The 17,812-nt window shown below is 42.9% G+C and overlaps 1 protein-coding gene across 1 annotated transcript; it reads right to left on the bottom strand.

The window, feature by feature from the left end:
• Window positions 1–7,426: 7,426 nt before the first annotated feature.
• On the bottom strand, window positions 7,427–16,481 carry LOC311506799 (calpain-1 catalytic subunit-like; the record flags this gene model as incomplete). The annotated part of the gene is made up of 20 exons (XM_084570882.1): window positions 7,427–8,115; window positions 8,288–8,343; window positions 8,420–8,533; window positions 8,723–8,801; window positions 8,921–8,989; window positions 9,087–9,151; window positions 9,688–9,745; window positions 9,823–9,888; window positions 9,969–10,008; window positions 10,092–10,321; window positions 11,009–11,178; window positions 12,615–12,775; window positions 12,850–12,924; window positions 12,993–13,078; window positions 13,267–13,350; window positions 13,435–13,603; window positions 13,682–13,815; window positions 13,943–14,061; window positions 15,818–15,887; window positions 16,242–16,481. The coding sequence occupies 20 exons, from the start codon at window positions 16,479–16,481 to the stop codon at window positions 8,089–8,091; spliced, it is 2,112 nt and encodes a 703-aa protein (XP_084427008.1). The 3' UTR covers window positions 7,427–8,088.
• Window positions 16,482–17,812: the final 1,331 nt, after the last annotated feature.

Here is a 17,812-nt window from a genome sequence, read left to right as displayed (position 1 = left end):
GTGTGTGTGTGTGTGAGTGCGAGTGCGCTCACTCGCGGGCTGGAGAGACCGAGTACACCGGGATGGGCTGACTGACTGTGATTAGAGATGGTGAAATACTGTTTATTATTATTATTATTATTATTATTATTATTATTATCATCATTATTATTATTTATTTAATTTTTGTAATGATTTTTTTTTTATGGTCAAATGAGACTGTGGCGGGCCCAAACGATCGTTTGAAAAATAATCGTTTGGGACAGCTCTAACTTGCTCCTCGCTCCCACTAACGCTTGCCGCCGCCATTGTTATGTTCTTCTTAGGGCCGGGACTTTAACGCGTTAATTAAGATTAATTAATTACACAAAAATAACGCGTTAATTTTTTTTAACGCATTTTAATCACACTTATTTTTGCACCGCGGAACGTTTCTCACTGGATGAGTTTCGGCGGACCGATTATACTGGAGCACCAACTAGCGATCATTACCAGTGTCCTCAACAAGCAGCGGGTGCTGCCGTGAGCCCCTCTCCCGTCCCAAAGCACTCACAGGCGGTCAGTCTCTCAGTAGCCCCGCGCAGCAGCGGTCAGAGCAGAGAGGGAGAACCACGCCACCGCGTCCAGACTGCAAACGAATGACGCATGCGCAAAGCTGCCGCTGATCGCGCCCTGGTTTACAGAGCGGGATGTAAATGTTTCTTCACTGTCACACTAAAATAAATAAAAAAATAATAATCCATTTAGATTGTTAATTTTGTCAAGTAAAAACCGTTTGTACAAAAAATGTTAAAAATATTCTAGTTATGGCAAAAAATGCTCATGTTCTTCTGTGCCTGTGACTTGTAGGCTAGAAACTAAACCAAACTTAAGAAAACTAAAAAACAAAAAAAAAACTTAAGTTACTGTGCCAGGGTGTCTCTTTAGAGTCATTTTGCCAATACCAAGCCCGGATAAAGGAGGCGCGTTAATAATACAGCGTCCATCACAATTACATCCAAAAGGTAAATTATGCAAATTAGCCGATGATGTCATTTAGCGACTTCTAGCGACTTTTAGGACAGCCAATAGCTACTTTCCTTTCCTGAGGAGTTGGCAACACTGTTCATTACTTCAGACAACAACAAACCACAGTGAACATGAAAGAAGAAGCTGATGAGACCGCTTTGGTTGGCCCCGTGGATGTGAAATTTAGTCATTATTCAATGGTATACTAAAAATCCATATGAAAAAAATTACTTCTCACTGTTCTCAGGTCAAATATTTATATGCGATTAAAATGCGATTAATTTCGATTAATTAATTACAAAGCCTCTAATTAATTAGATTAAATTTTTTAATCGAGTCCCGGCCCTAGTTCTTCTACTTCTTCGTTTTAAACTAAGGCGTCTACAGCGATTGGCGACTAGCGTTCTGGTGCATATTTACTGCCACCACTGGACTGGAGTGAGAGTTCATCTAGTAGGTTGTTGTTTGGAACGGGGACTTCAACCAAAAAAAAAAAGGGGGGGGGGGGGGCGACGCGTCGACGCAAATTATTCATGTCGACGAATTTATGACGTCGATTACGTCGACTACGTCGACTAATCGTCCCAGCTCTACAGCTCACCAGTATGTGTTAATTAGTAAAGATAAATTAAAATCAAAGTGAAAACCACCTGTGTTCTTGGGCTCGATAAGTTGTTTTATTAGTTGTGTTGGTCATGTTCTCCTTGGTGATTTAGACTGGACAGGTTGATGAGGTACTGGTTCTACTTGGGAGTTTTAACAATCTATTTAAATGTATTTAACATCTTTTTCTCTAGAAAGTCAGAGGTGGTGATTTCACAGCAAGCTGTTTCTGATGGTAAAACACAAAAGCCTCAACACAGACAACATCAGCTGTTATGACCTGTATCTGTTTTTTAATTAAAGGAATTAAAATGAAAAGCCTATGAACATCAAACCAAAATGACATGTAATGACACATTTGGATGTTGATGCCAAGTCAGCTGTCAACACTTCAGTCAAAGCCACTCTGTGAACCAAGTGAACAGTAAATCAAACAGACAGGTGACTGAAAATGGATTCTGTGGAAGGAGGAGGTGAAATCATGTGGGTGGATCAGATCATTACTTGTCTGTTTCAAGACCTTTTATCTCAAAATCAAGAGATTGACTGTTTTTTTGTACATAACATTTAAAACGTAATATTTTCAGACTGGCATTTAAGGGGTTAAAATCCTGAAAACTGTTGAACTTTTGGGACTTTTGAGCAGGTCTGAAGATGTTTAAGTGATTTAAGTCATTTTAAAAAATATTGATGTATGAGGATTTTATGACTGTTTTTTGCACGTGTACATTTTTTCCACAAAGGTGTCCAGAGGATGCAAAATGCATCACAAGAGTATAAATGACAGAGTAAAAGACTCATGCCACCAGCTGTAACACAGCCAAAATGATCACCTAGTGAAAAAAAAGAGAATGAAAAGAAAAGAAAATAATGAACAAAAACTCCTGAGGAGGGCATAAGGGTTAATTAGTCAAGATAAAATAGAATCAAAGTGAAAACCACTTGTGTTCTTGGGCTCATTGTCTTCCTGCATGACCAACAATGCTGTTAGCCAACATGATTAATCATAGAAATGACCTTCCTGAGAAATGTGAGCTACTCAGGTGACACTTTCATTCATGTGTCCATTGAGCATGAAGAGATCCATACACATGAGACTCTTTGGTAACATACTACTGACCACAGTCTTTTAAAGTGACTGTAATTAAAGTAGACCATGGTCTCAATTGTTTGTTTCATGAGTCACACAGTGAGAAGTGACTGATGTCCTAAACTGTTACAGTAGTATCTTAGAACCAACTGAATTGTACTGCAGTGTATTTGCAATTAAAGGATAGTTAGAAGATGTGTTGATAAGTTGTTTTATTAGTTGTGTTGGTCATGTTCTCCTTGAAGTTTTAGACTGGACAGGTTGATGAGGTACTGGTTCTACTTTAACAATCTATTTAAATGTATTTAACATCTTTTTCTCTAGAAAGTCAGATGTGGTGATTTCACAACAAGCTGTTTCTGATCGTAAAACACAAAAGCCTCAACACAGACACAAAATGACTTGTAACGACACAGTTGGATGTTGATGCCAAGTCAGCTGTCAACACTTCAGTCAAAGCCACTCTGTGAACCAAGTGAACAGTAAATCAAACAGACAGGTGACTGAAAATGGATTCTGTGGAAGGAGGAGGTGAAATCATGTGGGTGGATCAGATCACTACTTGTCTGTTTCAAGACCTTTTTTCTCAAGATCAAAGATGTTTCTGATAGAAAAAAACAAAAGTACTGGCCAACCATAGCCACACCTCAATATGTTCACTATGTTCATCTGCTGGAACTGACTGCATCACTGAGTCATGGCTGGTTTTGATGAGTTGTGTTGTGCAGCTGAAGTTTGTCTCTTGACTTTTGTGTCACAATCATCTTGTTGTTGTGAAATCACCTCCAGTCACTCCAAGTCCCCCCCCCCCCCCCCCCCCCCCCCCCCCCCACCTGTAACGTCCTAGTTCCACAGAACCAGTAACCTGGTGATTTCCCAGCATTCAGTCTGTTCTCTATATAAAGAGCAGATCTGATTCTGTGGTTCTAAACAGCAGCATTGAGCCGAGCAACTGATTCAAACAGCCAATCACTGTCTGCAGACACGTAAGTGTTCAGCTACTTTCTGATCATCTTTAGTGTCTCTTCATCTTATTTTGGTTTAACATGTCTTCATCCAGTTAGACTGCAGATCTACAGCTGTCTGAATATGATTCAGAATCATTTCAAGGCTCGTCTATTCACGTCTTCATCAATATTTTCAGGATTTGAATCAAGTTATTTTCACATTCCAGTATCAAACTAGTTATGATGTGATTATTGACCTAAAGCTTCATGTCGACACCAACAGCTTCCAGGTTTTACTAAATGTATTTTTGATATTTTCTTCCCAGTATTTTCATTTAAAGGTGGTGTAGATTTGTTTTAATTTATTTAATACATTGTTCTGTCTTGAATAAGTGATTTATTTTCTTTGTACCTGTAAATTTCAGTGTTTCTATTTTAATCTAATCATGTGTAGTTTGTTATTTCATGATTTCACTCTGAAGAAGCCGTTGACATCACTGTGTGTTCACTCATGAATCCTTTCACTTAATTTGATGCAGGAAACCAAAATGGTCGCCTACATCACTGACCTCGATGTGTCTCTGAATGAAACTGACGAGAGTCAGCTCCGTGCACAAGGCTTCAAGAAAATGAATGTTGATCTGAACAAAGGAGTTGGAGGAAACAAAATCTACCTTTGGTACAAAACAGGAAGCTGTGGCCCAGTCACCAGGATTCAGTTTTCATTCACTGAAGCAATGGCTAAGGGTCTGAATGACAACGGTTACACCAAGATCAACAAAGATCTCAATGCTGGAGCATGTGGAAACCACATCTACCTGTGGTTCTACAAAGGTACCACAGAGTACGATGTTCCCATCGTGGACATTGAAGTCTCAACAGACGATGAAGCCCAGAAGTTTAAATTCGGCTGGGAGAGACTGGCCTGTGATCTGAACCGTGCTGCTGGAGGAAAAATGACCTACCTGTGGGTGAAGAGAGAGAAAGAAACGTACATCTGTGACTTTGATGCCACTGAGGGTTTTGGAGGAGATGACGACTACTTCCAGAATGGGTACATCCGAGTGGATGAAGACACCAACAGAGGTCCAGGAGGAGCCAACATCTTCATCTGGTACCGTCACACCACTGACAGTCAGAAGGCCATCAGAGATCTGAAAATCTCCATCAGTGATGAAGAATATGATAGGTTTCAAAACCAGGGCTATCAACCAGTGAACAAGAATCTCAACAAAGGCAACGGAGGAAACCCGGTGTTCCTGTGGTACAAGAAAGATCCCAAGTGTGGCAACCCCATCAGAGATTTCACTCTGATCGTCGGCAGCAGTTTCGTTGAGCCATTCAAGAAGGCCGGGGTCGATGTCATCGAAAAAAACCTCAATTCAGGAAACTGCAGCTGCTCTAACTTGTACCTGTGTTATTATGTCTGAGAGTTGTCATGGTAACAGAGCTGAGCATGCTCACTGAGGAGAAACAGAATCAAACATATTCCTGTTGAATCAGTTTGATGGTGGATTTCTTTGTTTGATGAAATTAGATGATTTTAATCACATAGATCCTACAATTAATCAAATGAATCAAAATGTTTAATGTGTTCTTGAATGACTCTGTATCACTTTATTCTGATGATTCTCTGCTTTAATAAAGTTTCTCCAGCATCTCAAACATCTTTGACTCGTTTTTCATAGAACATGAAGAAGAGCGTCAAATAAAAAATGGAACTAAATACATGAGTTGATGATTTACTGGATGTTCAGGGTGAATTAATAGATGATGAAAGGATGGATGGAGCCATTAATCAAGGTATTAATGATAGAATGGAAAAATAAAACAACCACTAGAAAGAAATACTCTTATTGTCGTAATACCACCATGAGGCCCTGCAGTCTTTTTATGACTCTTGTAAACTTTTAAGATATTTGCTAAAGTGTGTCAGAGAGCTTGTCTGGATTATTGCTGGTGGGATTTGATGGTTGCACTACACAACTATTAAATTATAAATGTTCCTATGAAGCTTAAAGCTGCCAGTCTATTAGGTACACTGAGATAAATATAATACAGAAATAAATCCTACCTTCATGAAGCTAATTTAAATATTGCAGCTTTTTGGATCTTTTGTAGATAATTGATAATCACAACATGACTTGTTTGTGGAGTGTTTGCACAATAACTCAACATTTCATCCTCATGATGACTAGTGTAGGGAAGCTACAAAAAAAAATAAAATAAAAAAAATGAACAGCCAAATGCAGTTTGGCCATTTTACTATAATTATTCTGGGTAATAATTGTAGTTTCCTATAAAATACTGTAAATTGCATTGCATTGTGGGACTGAGGTCAAAATCAACAGAAAGGCCTTGCAAATACAGAATTCTATCGTATTACATGAGGAGACATGTGGAACAACACTGGAAGGCCACAAAACAACTTTCTATCAGCAATCATCCATTAAGATCCTACAATTTACCAGAAAGTCTTGTTGTGACATCTGTTTCTTATTATCATCTTCTTTACTGTGTCTGTTCAGTAGTAAATATCTAACTAGATTACAGCATTTTCAGAGTAGCTACCGAGGTAAAAACATTTATTTTCTAAAAGCAGTTATGATTATATCATGTTGACTAGTTTAGTTTTTTACATGTTTAGCTAAATTGCTGCTGGAAGCTTTACTGAGCTAACCTGTTTATCAGTTTGTCTCCTACCCATTGTGCATTATTACCTGAATGATTAAAAAGAAGTTGAAACTTATTCAGTTAAATATTAAAGTGTATAAGGTATGTGTTGTGTTGTTGTCATCAACAATCATGACGTGAAGACACATCATAAAGTAACAGACTGTGTTTATGTCTGTCCTCTGTGTTGTGCTGCTTCTTGGGGATCAATCCAGAAAAAGCCATGTTGTCTACACTCACTGGCCATTTCATTAGGTACACCAGTGTGACCAGTCTTTCTCTAAATCTTTCAGAGAAGTCGTTCAAATTCACTCAGTCTTTATTTCTGAGGGAAAAGACTAAAAATCACTCCTCATGAGGCAAAAACACGATAAGAAAATCAATGACTAAAGTAACACAAAGTCTCTCTCTTCGAGGAAAAACTAATCCAAGGTAAAATAAATAAATAAAATTAAGTAAGGAACATAACAAATGCTCAAGGAAAACTATGACCTGGTCAGAACAAGGCTGAGATGGAGCTGGTTCCACTGAATAGGACAGGACAAACTGTCAAAGGACTGAGGGAGACACAGGCAATATATACATGCTGGGGTAATTAGGCACAGGTGAAAACAATCAGGACGTGAAAGACAATCACAAAGGTGTGAACATACAGGAAGGACAAGCTAACTATAACACAAAAGGAAACAGTTAACAAAATAAAAGCAGAGATAACAGAAAAATAAAACACGATGCAAAACATGAGAAGCTTTACTTCCTCAGTACGACACAATCTTGTCTTCATGAAGGTTCTGGTGTTCAGTATTACTTTCTATTAAACTGAGACAGCTGTTGATTCAACTGTGTTTTTATTTTGTAGCACCATTGAACAGGGACGTGTTCCTATTATTTTGACATTGTAATCAGCGGGCTAGGCTAAATAACAGAAACACTTTTGTGGTTATTTTAGTCCAGTTTAACAGCACCACAAACTCCATCCTCCAATATGATCATCCAGTTGAATCACCACCTTTCTGACTCTTTCTACATCAACTCAACATTATTTAGATTAGAACTACTTCACTAGCATACCTAATAAACTGGACTATTGTACCTTATAAACTGGTCTTTGTTCATCATTCCTGGGGAGTATGGTCTGAGACTTAAACTTTATGATGAGTTTATGGCGACACCTGCTGGTCAGTCCTTGTAGCTTCCGTCTGTGATTTGTGTCCTTTAATAATCTGAGACGTGAATATAGGGATGACAGCGCCCCCTGCTGACTGAACCCAGCTGCACAGGAGCTCAAATCAAACACGCACTCAGTGGATCAGTTTCACTTCTGACTTTAATAATTTCTAACATGAAGCAGCTTTGGTTTGAATGAGCTGAACCTGAACGCCTCCACCCAGCAGCTCTGACTGACAGCAGCTCTGTCTCTCTGAGGACAGGGGACTTACAGTGTCCCCTATCTGAGACAGGAAGTACAGGAAACAGGAAGTGTCAAATTAAAAGTTTTCCTTTACATGATGGTTAATAATTCATGAGGTTAATTCTTGAGTAGATGGGTCTGTAGACACATGCAGTTTGAATACTCAGGTTATAAGACAGAGCAGCATAGTACTGTAGTATTAGTGTAGTATTACTGTACTATTACTCATTATTACTGTAGTACGATATTATGGGTGCGTTATGCAGGTGTTGTGGGGGATGGGTGCAGTGTTGTAGTGTTGTGGGGGATGGGTGCAGTGTTGTGGGGGATGGGTGTTCTGGGTCCAGTCCCGGTCCACCTGCAGATCCTCAGCTCTTTCAGCCACACATGGTCACACAGAGCCACTGAGGAGAGAACACAAACTCAATCAGGACACTGTCCTAAAATCAAGCGCTCCTGTAGCCGGAGCTGTGACCTCTGAGATCTTCCTTTTAGAAAATGAAACGGTTTAAATCTGAACTCATCAGAAACTTAATTTACGCGTTTCAGTATCGGTGTTGTATAATGTGTCAGTACCTCGGTGATGTTCATCTCCACACTTCCTGTCCCTTTGTCGAGCGCCTTGAAGGTCCCTGAGGAAACGAGAGAAGAAGAGTTGAGGAGGAGGAGAGAAGAAGCAGGAAGTATGAGAGCAGCAGCTGAACCTACTGAACATGGCCTCCAGCTTCACCAGGCAACACGTGAAGTTATCAAAGTCCACAAGCTCCGAGTCAGAGTAACGAGAAACCAACATCTGGAAGAGCTTGGTGGTCAGTTTGAACCCTGAGAGAGGAGAGTGGACAGAGGAGAGAGGAAGTCTCAGCAGCTCCACAAGAACTCGCACTCAAACACTCCAACTCCCAGCATGCAATGAGAGGGATCGGTAGAGGTAGGGATGAGTGGACGAGTAGAGGATCAGGTCAGTTTAATGTATCAGAGAAGAACCGTTGAATCCTCCAGAACCAGACTCACCTCCGTTCTCCAGCGCCAGACGCATCTCGTAGGAGTTCATGCAGCCGGATTTATCCAGATCAAACTCTCTGAAGATTATCTGCAGACACAAAACAGAGTCTGAAGGTTGTGATGTGGCTCTAGAGGTTTTGATGTAACTGTGAAGGTTCTGCTGTGGTCCTGGCTCATCGTGGCTGGATCAGGAGGACGCAGACTCACCAGCCACTTCCTGATCTTGTTCCAGAGAATCTGAAACTCCAGCAGACCGAGTCGAGCGCTGCCGTCTTTCTGAGACCGGGTCAAGGTCAACATTGATCATTCTAACAAACAGACCAGGACATACAGACCGGTTTTGATCCGGGTTCAGACACAGGGTGGAGGATACATCCATCAGGCTGATCATGGCTCTGCAAGATTCCATGCTGAACCCATCAGTCTGCAGGTCTCCGTCTGCAAACACAACCACAGAAGAAGAACCACGTCAACGGTGGCGTCCAAACCATGTGGCCTTCAAGGACAACTGGACAACCTCTGGAGAAAGTCAGGTCTGATCAGGAGAGATGGCTTCCATCCCTCGTCCTGAAGAAAACTCTCCAAACCCCCTAGAGAATCTGTCTGGTCCCAGATTCTTTAGAAATCAAAACAAATTCCTCGAAAGAACAGGAACATTAAATGTCAGATCTCTCTGATTGATAACTGGTCGACTGAACTATTTGACTAAAAACACGGCTGCAGCACCCAAGCAAAGGTTTAACTCAGTTGAAAGCCTTTCTCTTAGTCTTGCTCTCCAGACTGGAAAACCAATTATTTGTGTTGTGGTGATTCGCCCACCTGCTCCTTTTAGGTTTTTATCTGATTATACTTGAGATAAAGTCATTACAGGTGATTTTTTTTACCACACTTCAGTCAGAAAACTAAATCAGTGATGAGTGACCACGTTCCCGCTCCTTAAAGGATTGACCCCTGATAGGATGAGTGTGACTCACGCTTGGAGACGACCCGGTTGAGGATGGTCCTCAGCTCTCGCACTGAGATCTCCATGTCCTGCAGAGAGGACAGAGACATGTTCAGTGTTTCAGCTTCAGATCAGAGATTAAACTACAGCGTGAGGATGAACTCACGTCTCCAGACAGCTGAGCGAACATGGACCTGAAGGAGTCATCGATGTCGCCCTCTGAGATGTCCTCCTGCAGAGAAGAAGACAATGCTACTGTCCAACTCTTACTGGACAGATTAACACAGAGAGCTGGTGATAAAGTGTTTTTACCTCGTCCTCTAAGTTCACCACCACGCTGTCGTCCATCTCCCTGCACAGATCCACACATAGTTAAAGTTTTTTACTTTGAAAAGACACATTTAAATCTGTGCTCACTTCCTGGTCTGGACTCACTCAGTCTCCGACTGTTTCTCTGTAAACACCCTCAAGACAAAGTCGGCCTCCTTCGAGGGTTCAAAGGTCGAGGGGACGACCAGGTACTCGCCGGGAGGGAGGCGGAGCCTTGCGCTCACCTCTCTCAGGTTGATGAAGGTCTCGGAGCGAGCGCAGGACGAGTGGCGCAGGAAGAAATCCTTCTTCATGTGGACGCTGGGGCAGCCGTGGAACTGACGGACATACGGACACTAGAATCAGATCCTACAAAATAAAAGTGCAGTAAAGTGGTTGATGTGTTTGAGACTCACCTCCTCAGGAATCTGTGAACGAGAGAAAACACACAAGAAAAGTCAGAAAACATGGTTTAAAATTTACTAAGAGAACTGATGCATCTCATCTACCTCTACCTACTGCCGGATCAGAACCATGAACAGCTGTTTATTGTATGTGTGTGTGTGTCACGACTTGGGGAGATGATCCATATTTTGGAACAAGCTGTAAAGTTTTCAGGTTTCCAGTGTGATCGGGACCAACCACTTCCACTCTCCCTGCTGGTCTTTAATGTGACCCAGGACTCATTGTGTGTTCACACTACCAAAGGAAGGAGGTCTAATGTGTCCCAGACCACCTCCACATGTGGACTGAGATCAGGTCAGTGATCATAACTGGACTTTAAGATGGACACTAGTGATCAGATCAGGTCGGATGTTAATGTGAAGGTCTGAATGAGGCTCTAGTGGTTGTTGATGGGAGATCTAGGACGTTGTGGTGGTTGCTAATGTGTCACTAAAGAGGTCAGTGTGGTTATGATGATGTTTGAGGTGGTTGCTAAGGTGCTGCAGATGGTTGCTATGGTGGGGTAATGCTATGTGGGTGGACAGGTGTTTTCAAACAATAAGAGTTATTAAGGTCCCCTTTGGTAGCAGTAACCTGACCTCATAGACGGCGAAGCCAATGGTGTGCATGTCCTGGCCTTGGCGGCGGTAGCGGCGGCGGTCTTTCTGCATCAGAGCCACCAGGAAGCTGCAGGCGGCCTCGTCATCCTCGGGGTCGTCGTCCTCCTCCAGCAGGCAGATCTTGTACTGAGGGTTGATCCAGAACGTGTCTGTAGGAAGGCATCATGGGATATGGAGTCATCATAACAAAATTTTAGACCTCAAACTAGCTAAACCACCACATATCTAAACTCAGTTCATTAGGTACACCTCTAAAAAACAAATCTGAGACAAAGACATCTGAACTACTTGTGTTTCTAGAAGACCTTTCCTCCAAGTCTGCAGCGCTGAATGGCTGGTGGAGAGTTTAGGTTTTTATCAGGAACATGTGTGGATGGAGTCCACCTGAAGGTCACATGACTAAAGTCTGTTGATGACCAGATAGTATTCACCTGTAGTCACCTGAAGAACTGAAGACTTGGGGAATAGGTCTTCTGAAAACCCAACAAGGCCATTCGTCTTTGTTTCATCTTGTTGTTTGGATGAACCTTCACTGACTCTTGGGACACCTGTTCAACTATTCATTAATGTAAATGTCTAATCAGCCAATCACGTGGCAAGAACAAGAGAACATGTCCCGTTGATGCCAGAGGTCTGAGGTCAAACTGGTTGGAGCCAGTTTTAAGTCGGGAAGAAAAGTCTGAAAAGTCTGGATTAGCCCAATGCTACTGATGAGGTGAAATGGTTACAGGTATTTTCTTAGAACCGACTGGTTTGAAGTCACGGACTCCCTCAGTATTGTTGCTGACCATGTTCATCACTCTACGACCACACTTCCTGCAGGATAAGATCATCTCAGATGGTTTCTCTAAACTCAGATGTCCTCCTCCTCCTCAGTCTCCAGATCTCAGTCCAACAACCTTCAGGATGATTCCCATCAAGTCAACATGGACCTCTAAAGAACTCTCTAAAGAAGGTTTCTGGCTCCTCGTTGAATCTACGCCACCAAGAATGAAGGTGGTTCTGAAGACAAAAGGGGATCTTCTAATGTTCTTTGTGACAGCCATTTCCGATGGAGTCTTCAGACAAAAACTTTTATTAGTTTTATTCAATTTTAAGTCATTTTTATCTACACTTAGGGGGAATTTTAGTTAAATGCTAAATGCTAATCCATGATACACTCTACTGTCCACTGTTTGAATATGTTTAAGTAAAAAGGCTGCAGAAATATCAGCGTGACGTGCCTTCAAATATTGTATTCTACTTTGTAGTCACAGGGCTTGTGGCACCTTGAAAGTTTTGGTAGCTACCGTCAGCTGAGATCAGATAAACGCCCCTTATCCAATCACATGACAGGGACGCACATTTTAAATGTCCAATATTCAAAAAAACATTCTATTCTTGTCTCGTTAACATTTCCTCATAGTTTTTATCAGATATTAGTTTTAGCTCGTCAATGTCTCGTCTCAGAAGTAAAAATAACTCTTTGGCCGGTGAGTGTATCTGACTCTTTGAATGACTTTAGGCCTCAGAGCCTTGATGCTAACGATGCTAACTAGCTAAATATATTGGTTTGTTATAACACATGATTAGTGTGCGTCCTCACTGGGGTGGTTCCTGCAGCCGCCGGCGGTGCTTCCTCGCCTCCAGCTGCCCCCGAACGTGGCGGTGGTCCAGAAGCTGGTGGAGTCCTGACTGAGAGCGTCTGGAGTCAGATTGCATATCTCCAACCGGGAAAACTGACGCAGAAACTCCTGGAAAGACATCCTGACACACAGACAACCATTTCACTGCTCCGTCCTTTAATGACTCTCAGATCCGTCCTTTCAGTCTGAACCTACCAGAACTCTCCGTCCTCCATCTTACACAGCAGCTGGTTTTTCTCTGCAGAGCTGACGTCGTTCCACTCGGAGGAGCTGAAACAACATTTATTTCGTTATTCACTTTCCTCCTGTCGACGTCTGCTGTTAGAACCGTTGCTGACCTGTCACTCCAGGCGCCGGTCCACTCCACCTGACCCCACGGGTTCCTGATCCGGATCAGACGCTCCTGACGGCCGCGGTACTCCACCTGCAGGACAAACATCCAGGACATTGGATTTGAAGACATGCCTCCTACAGACTCACAGTTTGATTCCAGCTTCTTAGTAGATGAAATAATAAAATTTACTTTAATGCAGACACAAAAAAAACAAAAAAGTGATGAGGTAACAAATATCATGACACTTCTTCCAGTTCTTCAGGTTTCAGGCAGCTCACCAGTCTGAGGGCGGTCACTGAGTAGGCGTGGCCTTTCACCAGCTTCTTGAAGGTCACCGCCTCCATGTCGAAGGCGCTGGTGATCTGGGGACGGAGAGGACACTTCTGTTATTACCTTAAATGAGCAGGATGGAGCTGAACTTTCAGACTGAACCAAACGTGACGGACGTCTATGGAGCAGCCCAGCAGCGAGCCTCTCTCCAGAGCTTTGCTGATGATGCGATGAAGATCTCTGGGAGCTTTCTTCAGGTCGTACATCTCGGACACACCTCCAGTGAAATCCTCAAAGCCCTCGGTGGTGCTGCCTCCAGACAACGCCTCGTATGACCCGTTCAACCTGCAGATACACAAACAACACAGTCACACCTGCTGCTGCTGGTGCTGGTGGTCAGTAGATGTAGGCGGCTGGTCTTACTTGGCGTAGGCCTTCTCCAGCAGAGCGCTCCAGAACTCGCTGCCTTCCGCCGAGTGGACGAACATCAGCTCTCCATCTTTGACCGGCAACCGGTCATCGATCACCACGTCCACCCACTCACCAAACTGCCAAAACTACAGAGGAGACAGAGGAAGATGGACTACAAGTCTGACTCAGATCAGAAATCATTAAAAAAAGACACATGAAAAGCTCCGTACAGAATCTCCAGTTGCACTTGAACACATCATTGAACAGTCTCACCTGGAAGTGGAAGATGCCGGCATACTGGTGGTTGAAGCTCTGACCGTGAGGAACCACGCGATGCAGCAGTCTTTCATTCAGAGTCAGAGAGCCGATAGCAGCGAGCAGCCAGCAGTCTCCTGGAAAACCACCAACAAACCAACTGTCTTCAGATCTGACACTTTAACTACCCTCACACATGACACTTCAACTACCTTCACAGTTGACACTTCAACTACCATCATATTTGACATTTCAGCTACTTTCATATTCAACACTTCCACTACCTTCACACTTGACACTTCAACTTCCCTCACGTCTGACACTTCAGCTACCTTCAGACCAATCTTCAGCTACCTTCAAATCTTGAAGTGTGTTATTTTAATAAAAATTCCACTTCAACTGATAGAACTCTCTCTTCTTTCTGGTAGAACCACTTCATGTCCAACTGGTTTGTCAGACGTGTTAATTTCCTCCATATCATCTGATGAACGACACTGAAGTGGAGATGATGAAGAGCGGAGGAGGAGGAGTTCAACTTATGGGAAATGTTTGTGCTTCAGCATACACCATTATCCTGATGTCCACAGGGACATGCTCATGCATCCTGATGTCCACAGGGACTCACTAGTGCTAAGCTAAAATTTAACAACAACAACAACAACAACAACAACATCAGCAGATTCCATTATCCTTATGGTCCATGTGGATACGGCAATGCTAAGCTAAATGCTAAAAATAATATCAGCAAATTGCATTATCCTAATGGTCCATGGGGACATGCTAATGCTCAGCTAAACGTTAAAGACACATCAGCAGACTCCATTATCCTGATAGTCCACGTGGACACGCTATTGCTAAGCTAAATGTTAACTATAACATCAGCAGATCGCATTATCCTAATGGTCCACAGGGACATGCCAATGCTAAGCTAAACGTCAACAACAACAACATCAGCTGCTAATGTTTGAGGCTAATGGAGACGTCCATTAACTAATCAATGCGGGTTGAGTGCTGCCTTCAGGTGCTTCTCGTAATATCCAGTTTCATTTATTCATGAAACATTAAAGTGTTTATTCTGAAGACTGATGTTCATTCCACTTCCTGTCTTCTTACTGATTGTTATTGATTAATATTGATTATTATTGATCAGACTCTATGGTGCTCCTAGTAAATCGTCTCTGAGCTGTAATGTCAGCGGCCTCCAGCAGGTGGTGACAAAGCACCAACAACCAGCTCCACCTGCTGACGTTCATGTGTTTGTTCATACTGATCGTTCCAGTTTACCCCTCCTCTCCCTCCACCCCGAGCTCCACCCAGCCAGTGACTCATTGTGTTTGAGAGCAACACACTGTTCCGTCTTTCTATACTAGTGAGGACCACAGTCTCTGAAAGTCTCATCAACGTTGTTTATCTTTTTCTATTTTATTATAGGTTTACTTTTATTTATTTATGATCCTGACTATGTATAAAATTAATGTTGTTATTTGTGATTGTTAATTTATTATTGTTTGTGATAATAGTCTTTATTTCTTTAAGGAGTCATCATCAAACACCGACCATCAGATGATCTTAAGGAAGAATCTTAAAACCAGATCCAAGTCAGAGTCAATAGTTGAGTTTATTTCCTAGAACGCTGTAAATGAATTTATTTCCTAGAAAGCTGTAAGTGAATTTATTTCCTAGAAAGCTGTAGATGAGTCAAACTGGTTCCTCCTGAAACTGTTTACATTCCTCTACATCAACAGGAAGTTAATTTGTGTTTATAAACCAAGTGTCTTTGGCCCCGCCCACTCTCTTTCAGCTGCACGTTTGTCGTTCAAGCTTCACCTCCTGTGTTTTTAACTCCCAGCTGGTCTCCTGGCAACAGTCGTCAGGGAAGTCCCGACTACTCACCCAGCGCTCCCTGGCAGATGTCCGTCCTGGTGGCCCCGCCCACAATGAACTGAGGGTCAGCCGCCAGCTCCTGCAGCAGCCAATCAGAGACAAGACAGATTACTGGACATGACCTTCCTGCTCAGACAGGAAGCAGCGTCTGGTTCAGTCATTCACGGGCCTGGGGTTTAGAACAAAGCGCCTCTGTGGCAGATGAAGAGGATGTGACGGGATGTGATAATCACCACGGCAACAGAAGACTAGGGTCTCTGTCATCCTCCGCCTCCTTAGGCTGAACTCTGTCTCTGTCTTTGTTGTTTTTTTTGTTTGTTTGTGTGTTTGTGTCTGTTGGTCATTTTGAGTATTTGACCTATGTAGTAGCTTTAGCTGAAGTGTGTTAGCAGCAGAGTTCTGGTTCTATGTTCTATCAGGCTCTGGTTCTCACCGTCGGTCTCTTCCACTCCACTCCTCTTGTTTTAGCGGAGACAGGTCCGAGTTCCTTGAAGCCCAGCGAGGCGGGTTCTGCGGGGAACATGGGGTCCTGGAACAGGGATCCATTCATCAGACATTCCTCCTTCAGGGCCTGGAAGTCCTGGTTCAGGTAGTGGACTGCCTGCTGGACGGAGCCCAGACCCCCGGATCGGTCCCGGTCCTTCCGGATCTGGCTCGACGCACCTGTAAACATCCTGATCCACAACAGAAGAACTGATCAGGGCTCTGATACAGAACCAGAACCAAGTCACGGACAAAGAACGCAATTACCTGAGTTTGGTCCGAAGGTCAGGCCACTGAACCAGACTCAGCGGGTTCTGTTGGCTTCTGCTGTGAGGAAACAAGGAACTCATTAATTAATCAACAACAGGAACAACTTCAGTTCAGCAGCAGTTTCGATCAATCAAACAATCCTGATCCATCACTGGAGAACCAAACAGAACCAACAAGAACCCACACATTCTACTTTAATGCAGTTTAAATCCAGTTTAGTTCAGTGTGGTTCACTTTAACTTTAGTTTTAATTTGTTTAATTCACTTTAGTGCAGTTTAGTTCCAGTTCATATCTAGTTTAGTACTGGTTTAATCCAGTTTAATCCAGTTTATTTCCAGTTAAGAAGCAGCAGACAAACTTCTCTGATGGATTTTATCGGCCGGTGTTTTTAAAAGCTTCAGATCAATGACTAAAGATGCTCCATCACGCTCCATCACACCAGAGTCCATTTAACTTTCATTCAAAATAACAATCTGCTAAAACTGGACTAGGAGACTGACTGAACAGAACCTCCTGAACATCTGGTACCAGCCCAACTACAACCAACCAATCACTGATCACATTCATCAATAACCATCAATCTGATCACATTCATCAATAACCATCAATCTGATCACATTCATCAATAACCATCAATCTGATCACATTCATCAATAACCAACCAATCACTGATCACATTCACCAATAACCATCAATCTGATCACATTCAACAATAACTTCACTATTTCCCAAATCTGATGCTGAACAATCACCTCTATTTACTTCCTGGTGCTGCACGAGGAGCCGCTGATTGGTTCATAAACTCGATGATGTAATCTGAGAATCAGCGTGAAAACGGAGGAATCAGCTGATGGGACCAGTCCGGTCCTGCTGCGCTCACCTGCAGGTCCGACCCCGGTTCCGTCCTCGGCTCTGCGGGACGTGGTCTGTGGGATCAGGTCTGCGGGCTTCAGCGGAAGAACAGAGGATGCTGCTGGGGTGCGTTCCTGCAGCATTGCGCCCCGCCCGGCCGGAGAGGCGGAGCTACATCACCATCATGAGGGTGGAGGGGTGGGGAGGCGGGGTGGAAAGAGGGACACACAGCTGTAAACATGCTGTACAGTAGTAGCACACAATGCATGAGTAGAAAAGAGAAGAAATTAGATAAGAAATTAGAGCACAGATGCTCAGTGCCTGTTTCAGTATCACCTGATTCAGAGACAAAACATTTGTTGGTCCAGGTTCATCCAGGTCACTGCAGTCCAAAACAC

Source organism: Chelon labrosus, assembly GCF_963514085.1.
Source record: "Chelon labrosus genome assembly, chromosome: 2".
NCBI lineage: Eukaryota > Metazoa > Chordata > Actinopteri > Mugiliformes > Mugilidae > Chelon > Chelon labrosus.
This window is presented reverse-complemented; position numbering and strand designations above follow the sequence as displayed.